The 17,407-nt window shown below is 34.0% G+C and overlaps 1 protein-coding gene across 1 annotated transcript in view; it reads right to left on the reverse strand.

Moving 5' to 3' along the window:
* LOC140449599 (uncharacterized) overlaps positions 1-17,189 on the reverse strand; it is a 137,184-nt gene extending 119,995 nt beyond the window's left edge. Inside the window, exon 1 of the mRNA XM_072542823.1 lies at positions 17,054-17,189. Coding sequence (XP_072398924.1) covers positions 17,054-17,072 — 19 coding nt within the window. The 5' untranslated portion in view covers positions 17,073-17,189. The remainder of the gene's footprint in view (positions 1-17,053) is intronic.
* Positions 17,190-17,407: the final 218 nt, after the last annotated feature.

Consider the following 17,407-nt stretch of genomic DNA (forward strand, 5'->3'; position numbering starts at 1 on the left):
TACGAAACATTAATAAATTTTATTTACATAAAACGATTGTAGGGTTATAAGCGAGGTATATATATATATATATATATATATATATATATATATATATACAGGGTGAGTTTTTAGTGCGACATCGGTCCATAATTCCAATATGGTATAGAATATCCAAAAAACTTATTTAGAAAAAATGTAGGCAATGATATTCTATATACTTGGAACATATGTGAAATTGTACAGGGTGATTAATAACTACGCGGTATACCACACATACAATTTTTTAAATGAGGCACCATATATATTTTTCAAATTGGAAATGAGCAGAATACACCTCATAATTTTTGTTCTTATAGTATTGAGTTTTGCATTACTATACAAAGTATTTAACAAGTTATGACCATTTTTATTTCGAAATCCTTATGAAATCAACAGCATGTATATAAAGAAGTAGTGGGTTAACAATTATGTATTTTATATAATAAAGTAAACCATATTAAGTAGTTTTAAAATTAAGTTTAATTAAAATCATTGATAAAATTTAAATTAAAGAAGTAGTGCATTAACAATTATGTATTTTATATAATAAAGTAAACGATATTATAGTAGTTATTACATTAAGTTTAATTAAAATCATTGACAAAAATTTGTATACAGGGTGAACTACACAACAAAATTACGATTTTCTAATTTTTTTTTAAATGGATCACTCTATATTTTATCTTTTAGAAATATTGTATTTATCATTTTCATGATAAATACAATATTTCTATCATTCAAATAATCTTTCATTTTATATAGTCATTCTCTATACCTTAACCCATTACTTTTCGAGATATTTTTAGTTTTCGTCAAATTTCGGAAATAAATTTAATTTTTGTAAGTAAAAATAAGTATTGAGTATTGAGTAATATTATAACAAAATTATTTTTATTCAATAAGTAACTAACAACAAATATAAACCATAACAATATACAATGAATGTATTAACCCATTATTACCTAGCGTGCCATATATGGTACAGAAAATGTTACTGTATCTAAAAATTAATTTCAGATTTCCCATTTTTTCACATTAGTATTTAATGTTGCCTAACTGATAATGTACACTTAAATGATATTTTGTAAAAGGTATATGTACATTTTAATAACCTAAAACATGTTGAAAATTTTATAAGAATAAAAATGGCCAGTTCTCGACCGTAAGTAAATAATTTCTGTATGTTTCAAAACTAACGTTTTATTTTCATTATGAGTATAAGTGAGGTATAAAGTTTAGTTCAATTATATTTTGTAATTATTTTATAAGCCTTTGTTAATTAGCGTACCATATATGGCACTCTAGGCTAAACGGGTCTATTTTTTTTTAGTTTGACTCTTCAAGAACTTACGGATATTATTGAATCTGACGAATTGTGGGAAGGCGATGATGATGATGTTTCTAAAATATATATAGCTCCACCGGACGAACACAATGTGTCAGATGTAGATTTGGCTGATGAAGAGTCTGGAGGTTTGTTAGACAATTTGTCAAGTCATCAGTTACAAGCACAAGCCGAAGTTGTTTCCGTAAGCGGTAGAAGGATAAGTTATAAACAGCATCAAGAAAATTTACCAGCTACTTCTCACACTAAACAGAATAAAGAAAATAAAATAAATGATTGGCAAAAGATAATTTAGGAAGAAAAGACAATTTACCAACTACTTCTCGCGCTAAACAGAGTAAAGAAAATAAAATATATAATTAGGCAAAAGATACAGATTTGGCTTGTACCCTAAGGAACAACAATTTTCCAGAACAGAATTATACGCAATATCGAGATATGACAGCTGTGGATATTTTCGAACAATTTTTTGATGATGAAGTTGTTAAATATTTAGTGAATGAAAGCAATAAATATGCGTTATTCATAAATTGTCCGAATCCAAACATTACGTTGTGCGAAATGAGAATTTACTTTGTATACTTATTGTTTCTGGATATTGTGATCTTCCTTCTAGAAGAATCTTTTGGGATTCAGATGAGGATGTAAGAAATAACATGGTATATCAAGCTATGAGACGTGACCGTTTTGACCAAATTATGAGATTCGTGCACTGCAGTGACAACACAAACCTCCATAAAGATGAGAAAATGTGAAAACTTAGACCTTTGATAAATTTATTGAAAGACAAATTTATAAAATATTTTATACCCGAAAGAGAAATTGATTATGATGAGTCCATGATTGAATATTTTGGTCGCCACGGATGCAAACAATACATCCGTGGCAAATCAATACGTTTTGGGTACAAAGTTTGGTCTCTCAACACTAAAAAAGGATATTTGATCAATTTTGAAGTTTACCAAGGATTCACTTCAAATGCCAATGCGGATGATCAAAAACAGTATGATAAAGCAACAGCACCTCTTATATCACTTATAAATGATCTAGATATTGAAGTCAGAGAGCTACCGTTTAGATTTTATTTTGATAATTTGTTTACTTCTATGAATTTGCTTATATACATGACAGAACATAATTACGGTAGCACTGGAACAATTAGAGAAAACCGCGTTCCTAAGACTTGGCCTTTGAAATCGGTAAAAGAAATAAAGAAGACTGATAGAGGAACATACGACTACAGTGTATCAAAAAATGATTAGATTAGCGTTGTACGATGGAAAGACAATTCCGTTGTCACTGTGGAATCTAATGTTCATGGGGTATTTCCTCTAACCTCAGCTAACAGATATTGTGCTTCTCAAAAGAAAAAGATAACAATTCCATGACCTGACGTTATAACCCAATATAACAACTACATGGGAGGCACTGATCAGATGGATGCTAATGTCAATGTGTATCGGATTGGAATTAGAGGAAAAAAATGGTGGTTTTCCATCTTCACATGGTTGTTGGATGTCAGCATTCAAAACGCGTGGATTTTAGCAAGAAGTACAGGGAGAAAAAATTTGAGAACTTCAGTTTAGAAGGGAAATAGTTCAATGCTACTTATCAAAATACAAAAATTCACCTAAAGGAGCTGGTCGTCCTTCAACATCTGCTGGGGACTCGAGTTCACGAGAGTTCACGAAAATATTCAGTTTGATCGGTTTCATCATTACATTGAATACGTGCCTAATTCCAAATGAAGACGTTGTGTAAAGGCTAATCATGTAGGCAGTGCCGTAAGAACGCAATGCCAAAAATGTGGTATTGGGTTATGCATTACATGTTTTGCTTCCTTTCATAGAAAAAAATGGTTTATACTTATTTGTTTACTGTTTAAATGTTTAGGTTTCTCACGTTTAATTTTATTTTTCAACAAATTTTCAAAAAAAAGACGTTATTTCAACATACCTTAAATTCCTAGCGTTTCATATAAGGCACGGCCTCTAACTCAAAAAATATTTAAACAAATGTGCTAGTTTAAGTTATAAATTGCTTAAAATATGTGTCTCATGTGTATATTTAAAATTTAGCACTGTAACTTAAAAAAAATAATTCGGGCATTAATGGGTTAATAAATGTGATATTATGGAAATATCATATTTCCTTAATGAAATACAAGATTCCTACAAGAGAATATGTTTTGTACAATAATATAACAAGATTATTTTTATTCAATAAATATCTCACACAAAACAGAAAGCAAAACAGTATTCTAAGCCAGGAATTTATAATAAAACATTCCATCTGCCGATTATGACGCGCAGTTATTAATAAGTAAAATGTCATTTGTGTCAGTTACAAAGGTAAAATAGTAGGCTTTGAGAAAATGACTGTTTTCATATTATTAAACCGTAAACGGTAGGCTTTAAAAATGACAGTTTTCATATTATTTACTTTTTAATCGATCTGTGTGGATTGTCTTTATTGTTAAAAATGAATTTTACTGTAGAAGAGCTATCAGATATGATCTGGGTATTAGGAGAAAGTTCGAGAAATTGCTTACTTGCATTCAGAATATTATATCACGAGCGATATCCTAAACGGAGGAAGCCAAACGCAAGAGCTTTTGAAAAATTAATGAATTGTTTTGTTCCCACTGGGTCAGGTGTATATGAAAAAAATGAGAGAACCAAAACTGTTCTAAGTAAAGAAAAGGAATATGATGTACTGATAGCTACTGAAGATCCCACATCAGCAATCGTGAAATTTCACGTTAACATGATATCAGTCAAATTTCGGTGGCAAAAATCCTTGCATGCATCCAACTGCATCCTTACCGCAAACAGTTACATAAAACATTAACAGTCAATGATTATCAACGCAGATTAGCTTTTTGTCAATGGTCTCAGCAGCAAGTGCAAAGAGACCGATTTTTTTTCGATTATGTACTTTTCATAGGAGATGTTACATTTCACAAAAACGGAACGGTGAATCGGCATAATTTTCATTACTATACATCAAGCAATCCCTATTTTGTTAACACTTACAGTCAAACTAGGTGGTCTATAAATGTTTGGGGTGGTATTGTTGGCGATTATGTGATTGGTCCACATTTTTTGGACGGTCGTGTGAATTGGGCCATATATCTGGATTTTCTAAATAATCATTTGCCAATACTACTGCAAAATATACCGCTTAATATTTGACAACGAATGTGGTTTTCACATTCACATTCACATTCATACGACGGTGCTCCAGTTTACTAAACTGCTCCTATTCACAATCATCTAAATAATACCTTTCCTGAGAGGTGGATAGGCAGAGGAGGACCAACTTTTTGACAACCGCGATCACCGGAATTTTCCAAAATTGTTTTTTTCATGTGGAGCTATATAAAAGACCTTGTATACCCAAAGCCTTCAACAACGCGAGATGATATGAAAAATAGAATAAGAGAAGGCTTTAATAAAATTTACTTACAAATGTTAAGAAATGTGGCTCGGTCAGTTGAATATCGGTTACACACTTGTATACACGTTGAAGGTGGACATTTTAAACATTTACTTTAGACTTATTTCCTTAATATCACGTTACATTCATTACATATTATTATGGTTTATTATTTTTTGTCAGTTATTTATTGAATAAAAATAATTTTGTAATATTATCACTCAACACTCAATACTTATTTCTACTTACAAAAATTTAATGTATTCCTGAAATTTGAAGAAAACTAAAAATATCTCAGAAATAATGAGTTTAGGTATAGGAAATACTATACAAAAATGGAAGATTATCATAAATACAATATTTTTAAAAAATAAAATAATCGGTAATCCATTTAAAAAAATTGAGAAAATCATAATTGCATTTTGTAGTTCACCCTGTATACCAATTTTGATGGATGATTTCAATTAAACTTAATTTAAAAACTACAATATATTGTTTACCTTATTGTATAAAATATTTAATTATTTATGCATGACTTCTTTATATACATGGTGTTGATTTCATAGGGTATTCGAAATAAAAATGGTCAGAAATTGTTAAATTGATATTGTGAGATACTGTGACCAATTATATGCCAGTGGGTAAATTTAGTAAGTCCAAGACGAAGTCGAGTAATATCAAAATCATGGGTATTTAAAATTACAGAAAACTAGTATAAAGTAATATGATGCTTCGCGCTAGTCTACTGCAGCCAATTTTGAAAATTTGTTGAGTAGAAAAGATTAGAAACTCCAAAATACTAGGACATCTCAACAAGACACCAAAATTTAAATAGCACCAAGAAGAGAAAGCTGGAGTAGTTTAGACATGTAATGAGAGGCCCCATTTTGGTTACTACTAGATAATATGCAGGGGAAAACAAAAACAGGCAAACTTAGTCCAGGACGAAGAAAGACTTCATGGTAAAACAAGTTGCGAGATTGGTTTGGTATTGATACAAGCATGCTATGTAGACTGGAAGTAAATAAGATTAAAATAGCTGTGATGATAACCAAACATTCTGAAAGGACAAGGTACATAAAGAACAAGAAAGGATATTTACTTAGTTAAAAAGGATATAATACCATAATAAGAAATAACAGTAATAAAGTTAAAAAAGTAATAAAAATATTATTGTTATATATACTAATTGTCTGCACACCACAACTAGATACTTTAAGACTATTACTCTTTTAAGGAAACCAGGTTTTTGTGATCAGTGGATAGATCTCAATCTTTGATTTGGATCGTTATTTTGTAAAAGAAACTCTTTTTACGTCATGCCTTTTTTTTTCGTCTTTATAGAGGGGGGTCTGGAATCTTCAAAAGAGATTTCAGTCCAGGACGCCGCCTGACTAACTTTAGTGCAGCATTCGTTCTTCGAAAACCCCGGCGATAGTTCTCGAGGTACTTTAAAATGCCCTCTCGTCGCCGAGTCTACGCCGAACGCCTACCTGCTAAACGAGATCCTCCTCTGTCATCCAGCGATCCGGAAGCGGAATGGCCGCCGTAAGGCCGGCATCACTTCCAAAGCACTACCTTTATTTATTCATTCTCCATTCATACACATCCAAACTCTATTCATCAGCAAGGAGGCTCCCTGTCTCGTTCCAGGTAGCGCGTAGAAGACACTCATCGCTCCTAGTTCGGCATCATTCCCAGATGGGCACTTCCTCCTTCCACACAGTCTGACTCAGGCATTCTCTAACTCATACAGTGTGACCCACTTTTCTAGCTTCACCTTTGAGCATCATTCACTCTTACCTTTAGTGTTGGTCCAGCTGACTTTCTTCCTCTTCCTTTTTCTTGATCACTGCACGGATATAGCTGTGTATGTTAGTCCAACCTAATTTATTTTCAATCATTCTCTCAATCATTTCTCTCAGTGTAACAAAATTCACGCCTGTCGCTCTCTCCATTCTGTTCCTTTCCACTATCCATCTGCTGCAATCTAACATCGTATGTGTCACAGTGCCGGATGTCCACAGTATAGGCATTCATCTGTATCAGCCTTTCCGATCCTATAGAGGTAGGCCCTAAAACACCCGTGTCCTGTGAGCACCTGCGTCAGGAAATAATCCAGTCGCCTGTGGCCACAGTCGACCCAATCTCTTATGTTCGGTATCAGCATTTTCGTCCACTGTGCCACATCTTCCGTGTTGTTCCATTCTTCTTGCCATCTTTCAACTAACCTTTCCCTTTCCTGTCTTCTCTCGGACACACTAAGGTTTGGGTCTCTTCTCTCATAAAGCTCTTTTTTTTTTCACCGCCAAAATATGAAACGGAACACATCCAGTGATGGTCCATAAGGCTGCCGCAGACACAGTCCTTTAGGCGCATGCCACTCGCAGACTTGTTGTGTCCACTTGTGCCATGAGACTCCTATAGGCCGTTATCTCTATCGCCTCGCTCCATACTGGTGCCGCGTAGAGGACGATCGACTGTACAACACCGTGTAAGACCCTTTTCCTTTCGGATTTGGGTCCTTCAATGTTCGGCATCACCCTCCCCAACGTAGCCGCACTATTCGCAGCCTTCCGGACCACCTCCCGCACGTGCTCCCCCCATTTTCCATACGTCATACCTACAACCCCATCTAATTGCCAGTGGTACGAATCCAATTAGAAGAACTCCCTAACTCATTACTTAAAGCATTTCCGGTATAGAGTCATCCGAAGATGATATAATATCTGCAATCTCAACACTTCACTTGTTTCTGGTCCTAGTCAACCCTACGTGGAAAAGTACAACGTATATATATATACATACATTATATACATTTTCGTTGCTCAGTTCATATTGTTTGTGCTAAACTCTATTTAATTTTGTGACGTGTGTTGCACATTTTATCCGTCGAAAACATTTTACTTTCGTCTCGAAATTATTAACTTTGTTTATAGCTTTATCGCAAATTATTATTTAATTACTTGTATTAATAATTTTATTGAAATATTGTAATTTATGCCGTCATTTATTATTATGCTTAATAAGTAATCAAATTCTTAAATTCCTTTGTCATTAAACTATTGTGCGATTGTCTAAAACTTCGCAAAGAAAAAGGAATAATGTGTACGCTAAAACGTAAAAAATTAGTACATTTGGATTTTATTACAAGAAATTAAACCAAATATAAATTACTGAAATGTATTGTGCAAGACAAAGTGTATGGTAAGAAAGACCACGATTCCTTGAGGCTACAGTCCTTAAAGGGTTCCGGTCTGCCTCACGGCATTTTTCTTTCTTCTCTGTTGTTGGCACGCTGTCGCCTTCGTCATACCTCCAATTTCCCTAGGTTGTTCGCCACGCTTCTTGCAGCTTCCTTCTACTCCTTCTTCTCCTCAGGCCACTCAGAAGAAACACTGTCTTGATAGTTCTTTCCTCTTTGGACGTCTATACGTGATCATCATATTTTATCTAGTCTGGTTTCCCAAACAGCAGCTACAGTTCCTGATTTTTCCTTAACCCCCAGATTTCGGTGTCTCTAACTTGTACATCAATTTTGAGAACTTTTTTTTTCCATCCTCTGAGTGTTTCTACATCCTTGCTAGACAAAGTCCATGGTAAGAGACTTGTCCACAGAAAACAAATATCCTTGAATGTATATCCACCACAGTACTATTCAGAGCAAACATGGATGAAATTGTTGCCGGAATGATTTCCAATATTCGGTAACGAATAGGGCACTAGAAGAACCACTTGGCTTAAGCGCAAAGGTAAGGCCTAAAGTAAGCTTACGATGACCTTACAACATTAATTCATATTGCCATTGTTAACGTGATTAACTGAATTTTAGTTGCACTTCTTCTTCTTAAAGTGCCTATCCGTTCCGGACGTTGGCGATCATCACGGCTATCTTTACTTTATTTCTTGCAGCGCGGAACAATTCAGTGGTAGTCGTGTTATACCACTTTCGTAAATTTTGAAGCCAAGAAATGCGTCTTCTTCCCGGTTCTCTCTTACCATTTACTTTCCCTTGGAGAATCAGCTGGAGAAGGCCGTAACGTTCTTCATTTCTCATTACATGTCCTAGATATTAGAACTTTTTAGTTTTGACGGTCATGAGAATTTCACATTATTTCCCCATTCTACGCAGGACCTCCACATTAGTAACTCTGTCAACCCAGGATATACGTAAGATGCGCCTATGACACCACATTTCGAAAGCTTCGAGCCGATTCATAGATGCAACAGTCAGTATCCATGCTTCCATTCCGTAGAGCAGAACTGTGAATATGTAGCAGTTCAATAGACGGCATTTTGTTTTTAATGATATGTCTCGACTGTTGAAAATGGTTCTCATTCTAACGAATGCTGCTTTTGCTTTTATTATTCGCTGTTTAATTTCTGTTGAGTGGTCCCATTGGCTATTTAAATTGGTGCCTAGATATGTATATTGCTCGACTCTTTCGATATTCTGTTGGTTGATTGTAAGTTTAGCGTTTAGTATTGGTTTTTTACTAATTGTCATAAATTTGGTTTTCTTTATGTTAAGAGCTATTCCGTATCTAGTGCTGACTTCTGTTATGCGATTTGTTAATATCTGTAAGTCATTCAGATTATCGGCAAAAACTATAGTGTCATCTGCATATCTAATGTTATTCAACCATTCACCGTTTATTAGTATTTCTTTCGCACAACCGTCTAAAGCTTCCTTAAATACCCATTCAGAATAAATGTTGAACAACAATGGAGACAAAATACAGCCCTGTCGTACTCCACGTTCTATTGCAATTTTATCAGTTAACTGGTCTTCTATTTTGATTTTGGCCGTTTGATTGTAGTAAATGTTTCTGATAATTCTAAGATCTTTGTTGTCAATTCCAATTTCTTGCATTAGAGTCATTAATTTGTCATGTTTTACTCTGTCAAACGCCTTCTGGTAATCTATAAAGCATACGTATATGTCACAATTCACATTCCTGCATCTCTGAAATAGCACCTGTACAGCAAAAAGGACCTCCCGTGTTCCCAGAGCATCACGAAATCCGAATTGTGTTCTTGTTAGTTGTTCCTCACATTTTGTATATATTCTTTTGTGAATGACCTTTAGAAATGTTTTAAGTTAATGGCTCATAAGGCTTATAATTCTATAGTCTTCGCACTTTCTCGCATTGGGTTTTTTTGGAAGATTTATAAAAGTTGACACTAACCACTCTTGGGGAACCACGCCCCAAGAATGGTTAGTGTCAATAAAGCTCAGTTAGTTGCATTAACTGAGTTTTATTTTAAATTTTTATATCGGTTCAAGAATTACATTTAAGAAGAATTATTTATTTTATTGATCCACCACGTATGTAATTTGAATCCAGGTGTATCAATTACTATCGCAGTTTTTCAAGCGGTTTATCAAGGTAAATCCATATTTTATGTTATTTTTCATAAGTTCACTAATTATTTTTCCAACGCGTGAAAAATATTTTCCTTCTTTGGGGATTAGCCTCCAAAAAAGATTTACGACGTCATTTATCATGTCACGTGCTTTATGTGTTAGCATGTTTAATTAACAATATTTCCTATCATTTTCCCGAACGTGATCTAGGGCATGCTTCGATTAAATGTGTAGGTATCGTTGAATATTGCAAAAAAATTATACACGGGAGTATAGTATCGGCGAAAAATGCAGTAATGTTTCTTTGGAAAAAGTACTATACTGAAATTAGCCCTCTATCAGATCGTTTTATTACAAAATTTCAAAACGGATCATTATATAATAGTGAGATACTATGATATAGAAACAGAGAATCGATAGAGATAACAGTTTGATCTAGTAATCAAACGTTTTACCGCAGTATGTCTGTGAAAAAATAAAAAAAATTCGCGTAAAAATCTTATACAGTTTTTGGAGGTTCTAAAATATTGATGAGGGATAGCTGATGAATTTGAATCCAAAGACTCACAGCTGATTTTGCTTTGTTTTTTTAAACAATCATAAATAGTGAAAAATCACGTTTCTTATTCGCTCCGTGCGTGACCATGGTAGGAGTACCTTGAAACGATGCCAGCGTGCGTAGCGGCGAAATATGACAAAATTGGACACTATCTTTTTACGCATAAATTTTATCAAAAATGTGTGCAAATACATGTTGCGTATTTAGTTGTGCTAATAATACCAAAAATAGTAAGTGTAGTTTTTATAGATTCCCAAAGATTACATATAAATTAGAGAAAAGAAAAAAATGGATCCGTGCTATTAATATGAAAAAGGAAATATCACGTAACCTCATTTTTATGCAATTGAAATATTTAAATAATTTACCTTAAATGATATTTTATAAGGCTTCAAGCTAACTGAAGAGTGCCTGATGACTTTAGCTTTTATATCATAACTTTTACTATTACTGTTTTTAATTATATGCTCTTTCACGTGAAAAACTTGATTTGCCAGTACTAGATTTTTAACTTTTCTTTTCCGTTTGGACTTAAAAAGATATATTATGATGAATTTTGAGAAACCCAGTTTTTAATACTACATTTATTTTGTACATAAACTGAAAAAATATAATTAAAAAGTTAATTATTAAAAATTGTCAATTTCGCCTGTATTCAACAATGTCAAACATGTCATTAATGTCATATGTTTAACCTGAAAATTGGTAGGTCCAAAACTGACAGATGAAGGCGGTAGGTATCGCGTCAGTCACGCACGGAGCGAATACATTTTAGAGAAAAATGGTTCAAATAGAAGTCGTTAATCATTTAAAGTTTTTAATTTGCGAATTTCCTAATTAAAATAAATAAACAATTGACCGAGATAATTGCAAAATACCCATATTGTTGCAGTTTGTTACTTTGTATAATGACATACACATAACCACTTGAAATTATGACAATTATTAATAAGTAATTGAAGTGTGCTAAATCCATAGAGCTTGCTCGATGGCTAAATCTCAGCTAGATCGACAAAATAGTTTGTAAGTTATTCAATTTCTTTGTCCCGGAAAGTATTATTTAAACAATTGTACTTGAGGCTTCATTTAAAGGTATATTAAAAAATCTTCACATTTTTTTAAATTTATTACTAAAAAACAGTTTAAGAAAGGGCTGACATTTTAGCTTATAAAAATTTATAACACCTTTTTTGTCATGCGCTTATAAGTAGGTTCACTGAAAAGATAAAAGATAAAAAGGTAAAAAAAAAACAATCTTAAAAAAGGACCTTCGATGACCATTAGGAACGAAGATAGCATTTTTTTCCTAAGAGCTGAAAATTGAAAAGATTATAAGTGAAGATCTAGATTTTATAATACAATTTATAGATCGCATATACAGAGAAGGTGTAAAAAGTTCGCTATTCGTTATACTGATTGTAATCGTAAAATACCGCCACGTTAAAGTCGAGAAAAGAAATTTCCAAGCTTTGGTTTTTTTAGAATGAAAGCGCACTGGAAAAATTTACAATATTTCGCATTCTATGGGACGCAGAAAATTAATTTATTTTAAACTTTATATTATTTGTATAAATATATAATGTTTGTAGAGGGGATGAAAACACTTCAGTAAATGTGTAAAGGGCAAGCTTTCAAACAAAATATTTTTGTTTACTAAATATTAAATAAAGAACATAAAAGAACACTTAAAAATTAGAACACTAAAAAATATTGTCAATGTTTATTCATTTGAACATCACTTGGAAGAGGACATAGATTTACGACAGTTCTTTTCAATAGTCCCTTGACAGTTCGAGTGGTAACCACTCGGACCACACCATCTGGGCCAGGATGCAATACTTCAACACGTCCCATAGACCAGTTCAATGGAGGCAAACACCGATCTTTGATTAGAACCAGAGTGTCAATTTGTATGTTTGACTGATTCTGCTTCCACTTTTGTCGTTGCTGCAGCTCAGAAACGTACTCTAGCCACCAGCGTTGCCAGAACTGCTGTCGAAGTTGCTGAAGTCGTTGAAATGGTGAGAGTCTATTTGGCTGTATACGAGTGACATCAATTTATGGCACGGATTCCATCGATCGTCCAATTAAAAAGTGAGCAGGTGTGATGGGAGAAAGGTCAGAGGGATCAGAAGACATAGGACTTAGAGGCCGGGAGTTAAGGATTCCTTCAACCTGAGCAAGTATTGTAGAAAAGTCTTCATAAGTTAGTTTAGATTCTGACATTACACGTACTAGATGTGCCTTCATAGATTTTATTCCAGCCTCCCATAGGCCTCCAAAATGAGGCGAATGGGCAGGTAGAAATTGCCAATGTATATATTGTATGTGTAGCATGTATATATTGTGCATATGTAGTGCACAAATATCAGATATATGAGGATGATTGGTTTTGAGAAATTTACCTAACTCTTGTAACTTATTGTTAGAACCAACAAAATTTGTACCGTTGTCAGACATAATTTGTGCGGGTTTTCCCCGTCTAGCAATAAATCGTTTTAATGTGTCTTAAAATTACTGAGCTGTTAAATCCGTAACAAGCTCCAAATGAATCGCCTTTACAGATAGACATACAAATAGACAAACATATGCCTTGTAAGAGTTTCGCCCTCGTTTAGTTTTAAGGACAAATGGGCCAGCATAGTCAACTCCTGTCACAGAAAAGGGAAGAGTTGGAGTAACACGTGCGGCGGGAAGATCTCCCATTATTGGAGATATTTGAGTAGGCTTCATACGAAAACACCGTACGCATTGACGAACTGTTTGTTTTGCAGAATTTTTGCCGTTAATGGGCCAAAAAGTTTCTCTAACCACAGAAAGAAGATGCTGAGGGCCAGCATGAAAAAGTCGAAAATGAGTTGACCGGAACACCAAAGTCGTAAACGGATGACGCGCAATAAGTAACATGGGATGTTTCTTGTCGAAATCAAAATGAGAATGACGTAATCTGCCTCCTACTCTTATTACACCCGGTTCATCTAAGAAAGGATTAAGGCTGACAAGCTTGCTTTTCGAAGAAATCAATCTTCCTTCCTTTAAACGAGAAATTTCATCAGCGAAACTTTCTAATTGAACTAATTTGGTCAAACACTGAATGGATGAACGTAATTCTACGAAGTAAGGGAACCAGTCCACCTGAGAGAGTTGTCACGAACCAGAGCATTGTGCCTAAATCTTAACCAATAGGCCACCAACCTCGTAAGCTTAGTTAAACTTGAGAATCTCTCAAATTGAAATTTAAAAGAGTCAACTAAAACTAGAGATTTAGTCAAAGATTTAGTTTCAGGAAGAACTTTAGGAAAATCAAACTGACGAGCAGTCCAACCACCTTTAGCACCTACTAAGAATGTTGGGCCATGCCACCAGAGATCACATGAACTAAGAAGACCAGGGTTGATACCCCGAGACAAAATATCAGCTGGATTGTCAGTTGTACCGATGTGTCTCCAACTTGCAATGTTGGTTTTAGACTGTATTTCGGAAACACGATTACCCACAAACGTTTTAAGCAAGTGAGAGGGAGTTTTGATCCAACCTAAGACAATGGTTGAATCTGTCCAGAAAAATTTCTCATGAAAATCAATGTTAAGGGATTGGTTTACTTTATACACAAGCTGTGATAAAATAAGGGCACCACAGAGTTCCAGACGCGGAACAGAGATTTTCTTAAGAGGTGCTACCCTGGATTTAGCACACAATAGATTGACTGATGTATTACCCCGATTATCGACACTTCTAATATATATTGAAGCACCATACGCTGATTCGCTAGCATCAGAGAACCCGTGAATCTCTCGACGGATAGAATTCTTTAGAATAGTATGTCTGGGAATACTTAGGTCATTTAAATGAAATAAATTGTCTTGAAAATGTAACCACTTAGATTTGACGGAACTGTCGGTGAAGTTGTTGAATCTAGTTGACCAATTCAGCGGCAGAATGCTTGATGAAGAATTTCTGGCAACACTTTACTCGATCGACTATATTCAGCACGAAGGACCATGTAGAGGGAATGAAAACACTTCAGTAAATGTGCATTGAATGATGAAAAACTATGATTAACATGAACTTTATTCACACACAAGTTACACGCTGTTGAACGAACTCGCCATCTTTTTGTACTCTGAGCACAGCACACGTCCGCACATCGGATATGCTGTGTTTTACAAAATAAAAGGTGGGAAGTGGCGCGCTAATTCAAAATACGTATAAAATTTATACAATGTTTATTAATTATATATTTATATATTAAGAAAGATTTATATATTAAAAATATATTAAGAGAACTTGGTACAGACAGACATTGAAGTAACATGCTCTAAAAACCAAAATACCAAAGATACAAGAAGAAGGCATCACGAAAAACAACAGAAAACAAGAATGGATACCGCAAGAGATCCTATACCTCATGGACGTAAGACGAAAACACAAAAAAATTCAATAGAATACAAACCCAATAAAATCATTAGAAAAAAGTGCAAAAAGAAGCTAAAGAAAACTGGATTTCAACCAAATACCTAGAAAATGAACAACTTCATTAAACATACAACACCTTTTATGTACATAAAAAAGTGAGTGAAATAACAGGTAGACACAGAAAGAGATAAGAAACAATATTAGGAAATATTAATAACGAAATAATTATAGGTACAGAAGACAAACTGTAGAGATGGAAAGAATACATTTAGACACTTTTTGACGATGATAAACCTTGTTCACCATCCACGGATGATCGAATAAATGAAAAAGGTCCAAAAATAATAAAAGAAGAAATTATTTATGCAGTAAAAGCCTAGAAGAGCGGAAAAGTCACCGGTCCAGACAATATCAATGTCGAAATACTTAAATTAATTGATAGAGACAACGAAAGTAAAAGCCTCGACCTAATACCAGCACTATTCAATAAGATATACGACACAGGTAAAATATTATCAGACTGGCTAAAATCAACATTCGTAACATTACCAAAAAAATGCTTCACTTTACGATGAATATCGAATATTAAGTATGATATCTCATGTCCTTAAAACTTTTCTCAGAATCATTTATATACGAATTTACTACAAGTGCGAGTTTCAAATGAGTGACACTTAATTCGGATTTAACAGGTGCAGTGAAACTTAAAATTTTCTTTTTCTTTACGTGCCATCTCCGCGACGAAGGTTGGCAATGATCACTGCTATTCTAACTTTTGACACTACAGCCCGAAAGAGTTCAGTTGAGCTGCATCCAAATCATTCTCTGAGGTTTCCCAGCCAGGACATTCTTCTTCTACCTATGCTGCGCTTTCCTTGAATCTTTCCCTGCATTATTAGTTTTAGGAATTCATATCTGTCACCACGTGTTATATGACCCAAATATTATAGTTTTCTTGCTGTTCTCTATTCTTCTTAGTACTTTTTCATTGGTTATTCTGTCTGTCCAGGAGATTCTTAGCATTCTTCGATATGTTGTAGCATTTTAAAATTCCTTGGTATATATTGAAATCCCCTCGTATAACCGTATAAGTTAAAACACCGAAAAATATTTTCAATCCTCTGCGTCGCCGAGTTGATATAAGCACATCTAACAGTTTGTTTATATTTTACGGACGCGTATTTCTTTGGTATTTTCTTTTGATCGAAGCCGCCTAATATTCTCGAATTTTTATAATTAATATTCTTATAATTCTTTCGAATTATTTCGAAAATAATTCGAAAGATTTTGGGATCGTAAATGAAAAAGGTCTATGGCATCGAAGATAAAACTTTGAATAATACCAGCTATACACAGATTCAAATATTGTGAAGTTTATTAGGGTGCAGAGACAAAAATGGGTTGGACACATTTCTAGGATGTCACATAGTGAGTGCACGAAGAAATTGACATTCTCAAACCCAGAGGACAGGAGAAGTAGAGAACGACCGCGTAGACGATGGATTCATGATGTAGAAGAAGACCTTAAGATTCTAAGGGTCAGAAGATGGAGGAAAGTTGCTAGGAATCGACGGCAGTGGCGACTTCTTTGCGAGCAGACCAAGACCCATACGGGATTGTCGAGCCAATTATGATAATGATCATTTTAGAAATCAAATTAATATTCGGCAACAACTAAATTTACTAAAAAATTGCAGTACCATCAATTAGATATTTCAAACAAAAACTTCATGATTTCAAACTGATCCAAACTTCTTCGTTATTAGTGTACCATAAATTGGATACTTGTTTGGACATTCATTAATTGTATGAATTGATTTTTTATATATATCTTAACCATTTTACATTAGAAAACCTTTAATATTCTCTGTACTATGTCTGAACTATGTCTATGTTTAAAACTTACCTACTTCTAAGCCCATCATTAGATATATCACTATTCACCTATTTACACATTATACAAACTTTTTATCATATTAACGCAAAAGAGTAGACTAAAAATAAAAACTTATGTAAACAACATAAAACTAATATAAATCTAATCATTGCATTTTCTATTGCAGTTTATTAGCTGTCAACTGAGTGTGGTTCGGAAAAAGTAAACATTTTGTTTACGACCGTGAAAATGAGATTATCTAACTGTCGAATTGGCTACGGTGTTTACGAGAGAGGATGTACTCGTTTGTAGGATCCCAAGTTAAAAATAATTAATCAGGCGATGAACATTATCAAATTTAAATATAGTAAGGGAATATCAGAG

This window comes from Diabrotica undecimpunctata, chromosome 1 (genome assembly GCF_040954645.1).
Source record: "Diabrotica undecimpunctata isolate CICGRU chromosome 1, icDiaUnde3, whole genome shotgun sequence".
Lineage (NCBI taxonomy): Eukaryota > Metazoa > Arthropoda > Insecta > Coleoptera > Chrysomelidae > Diabrotica > Diabrotica undecimpunctata.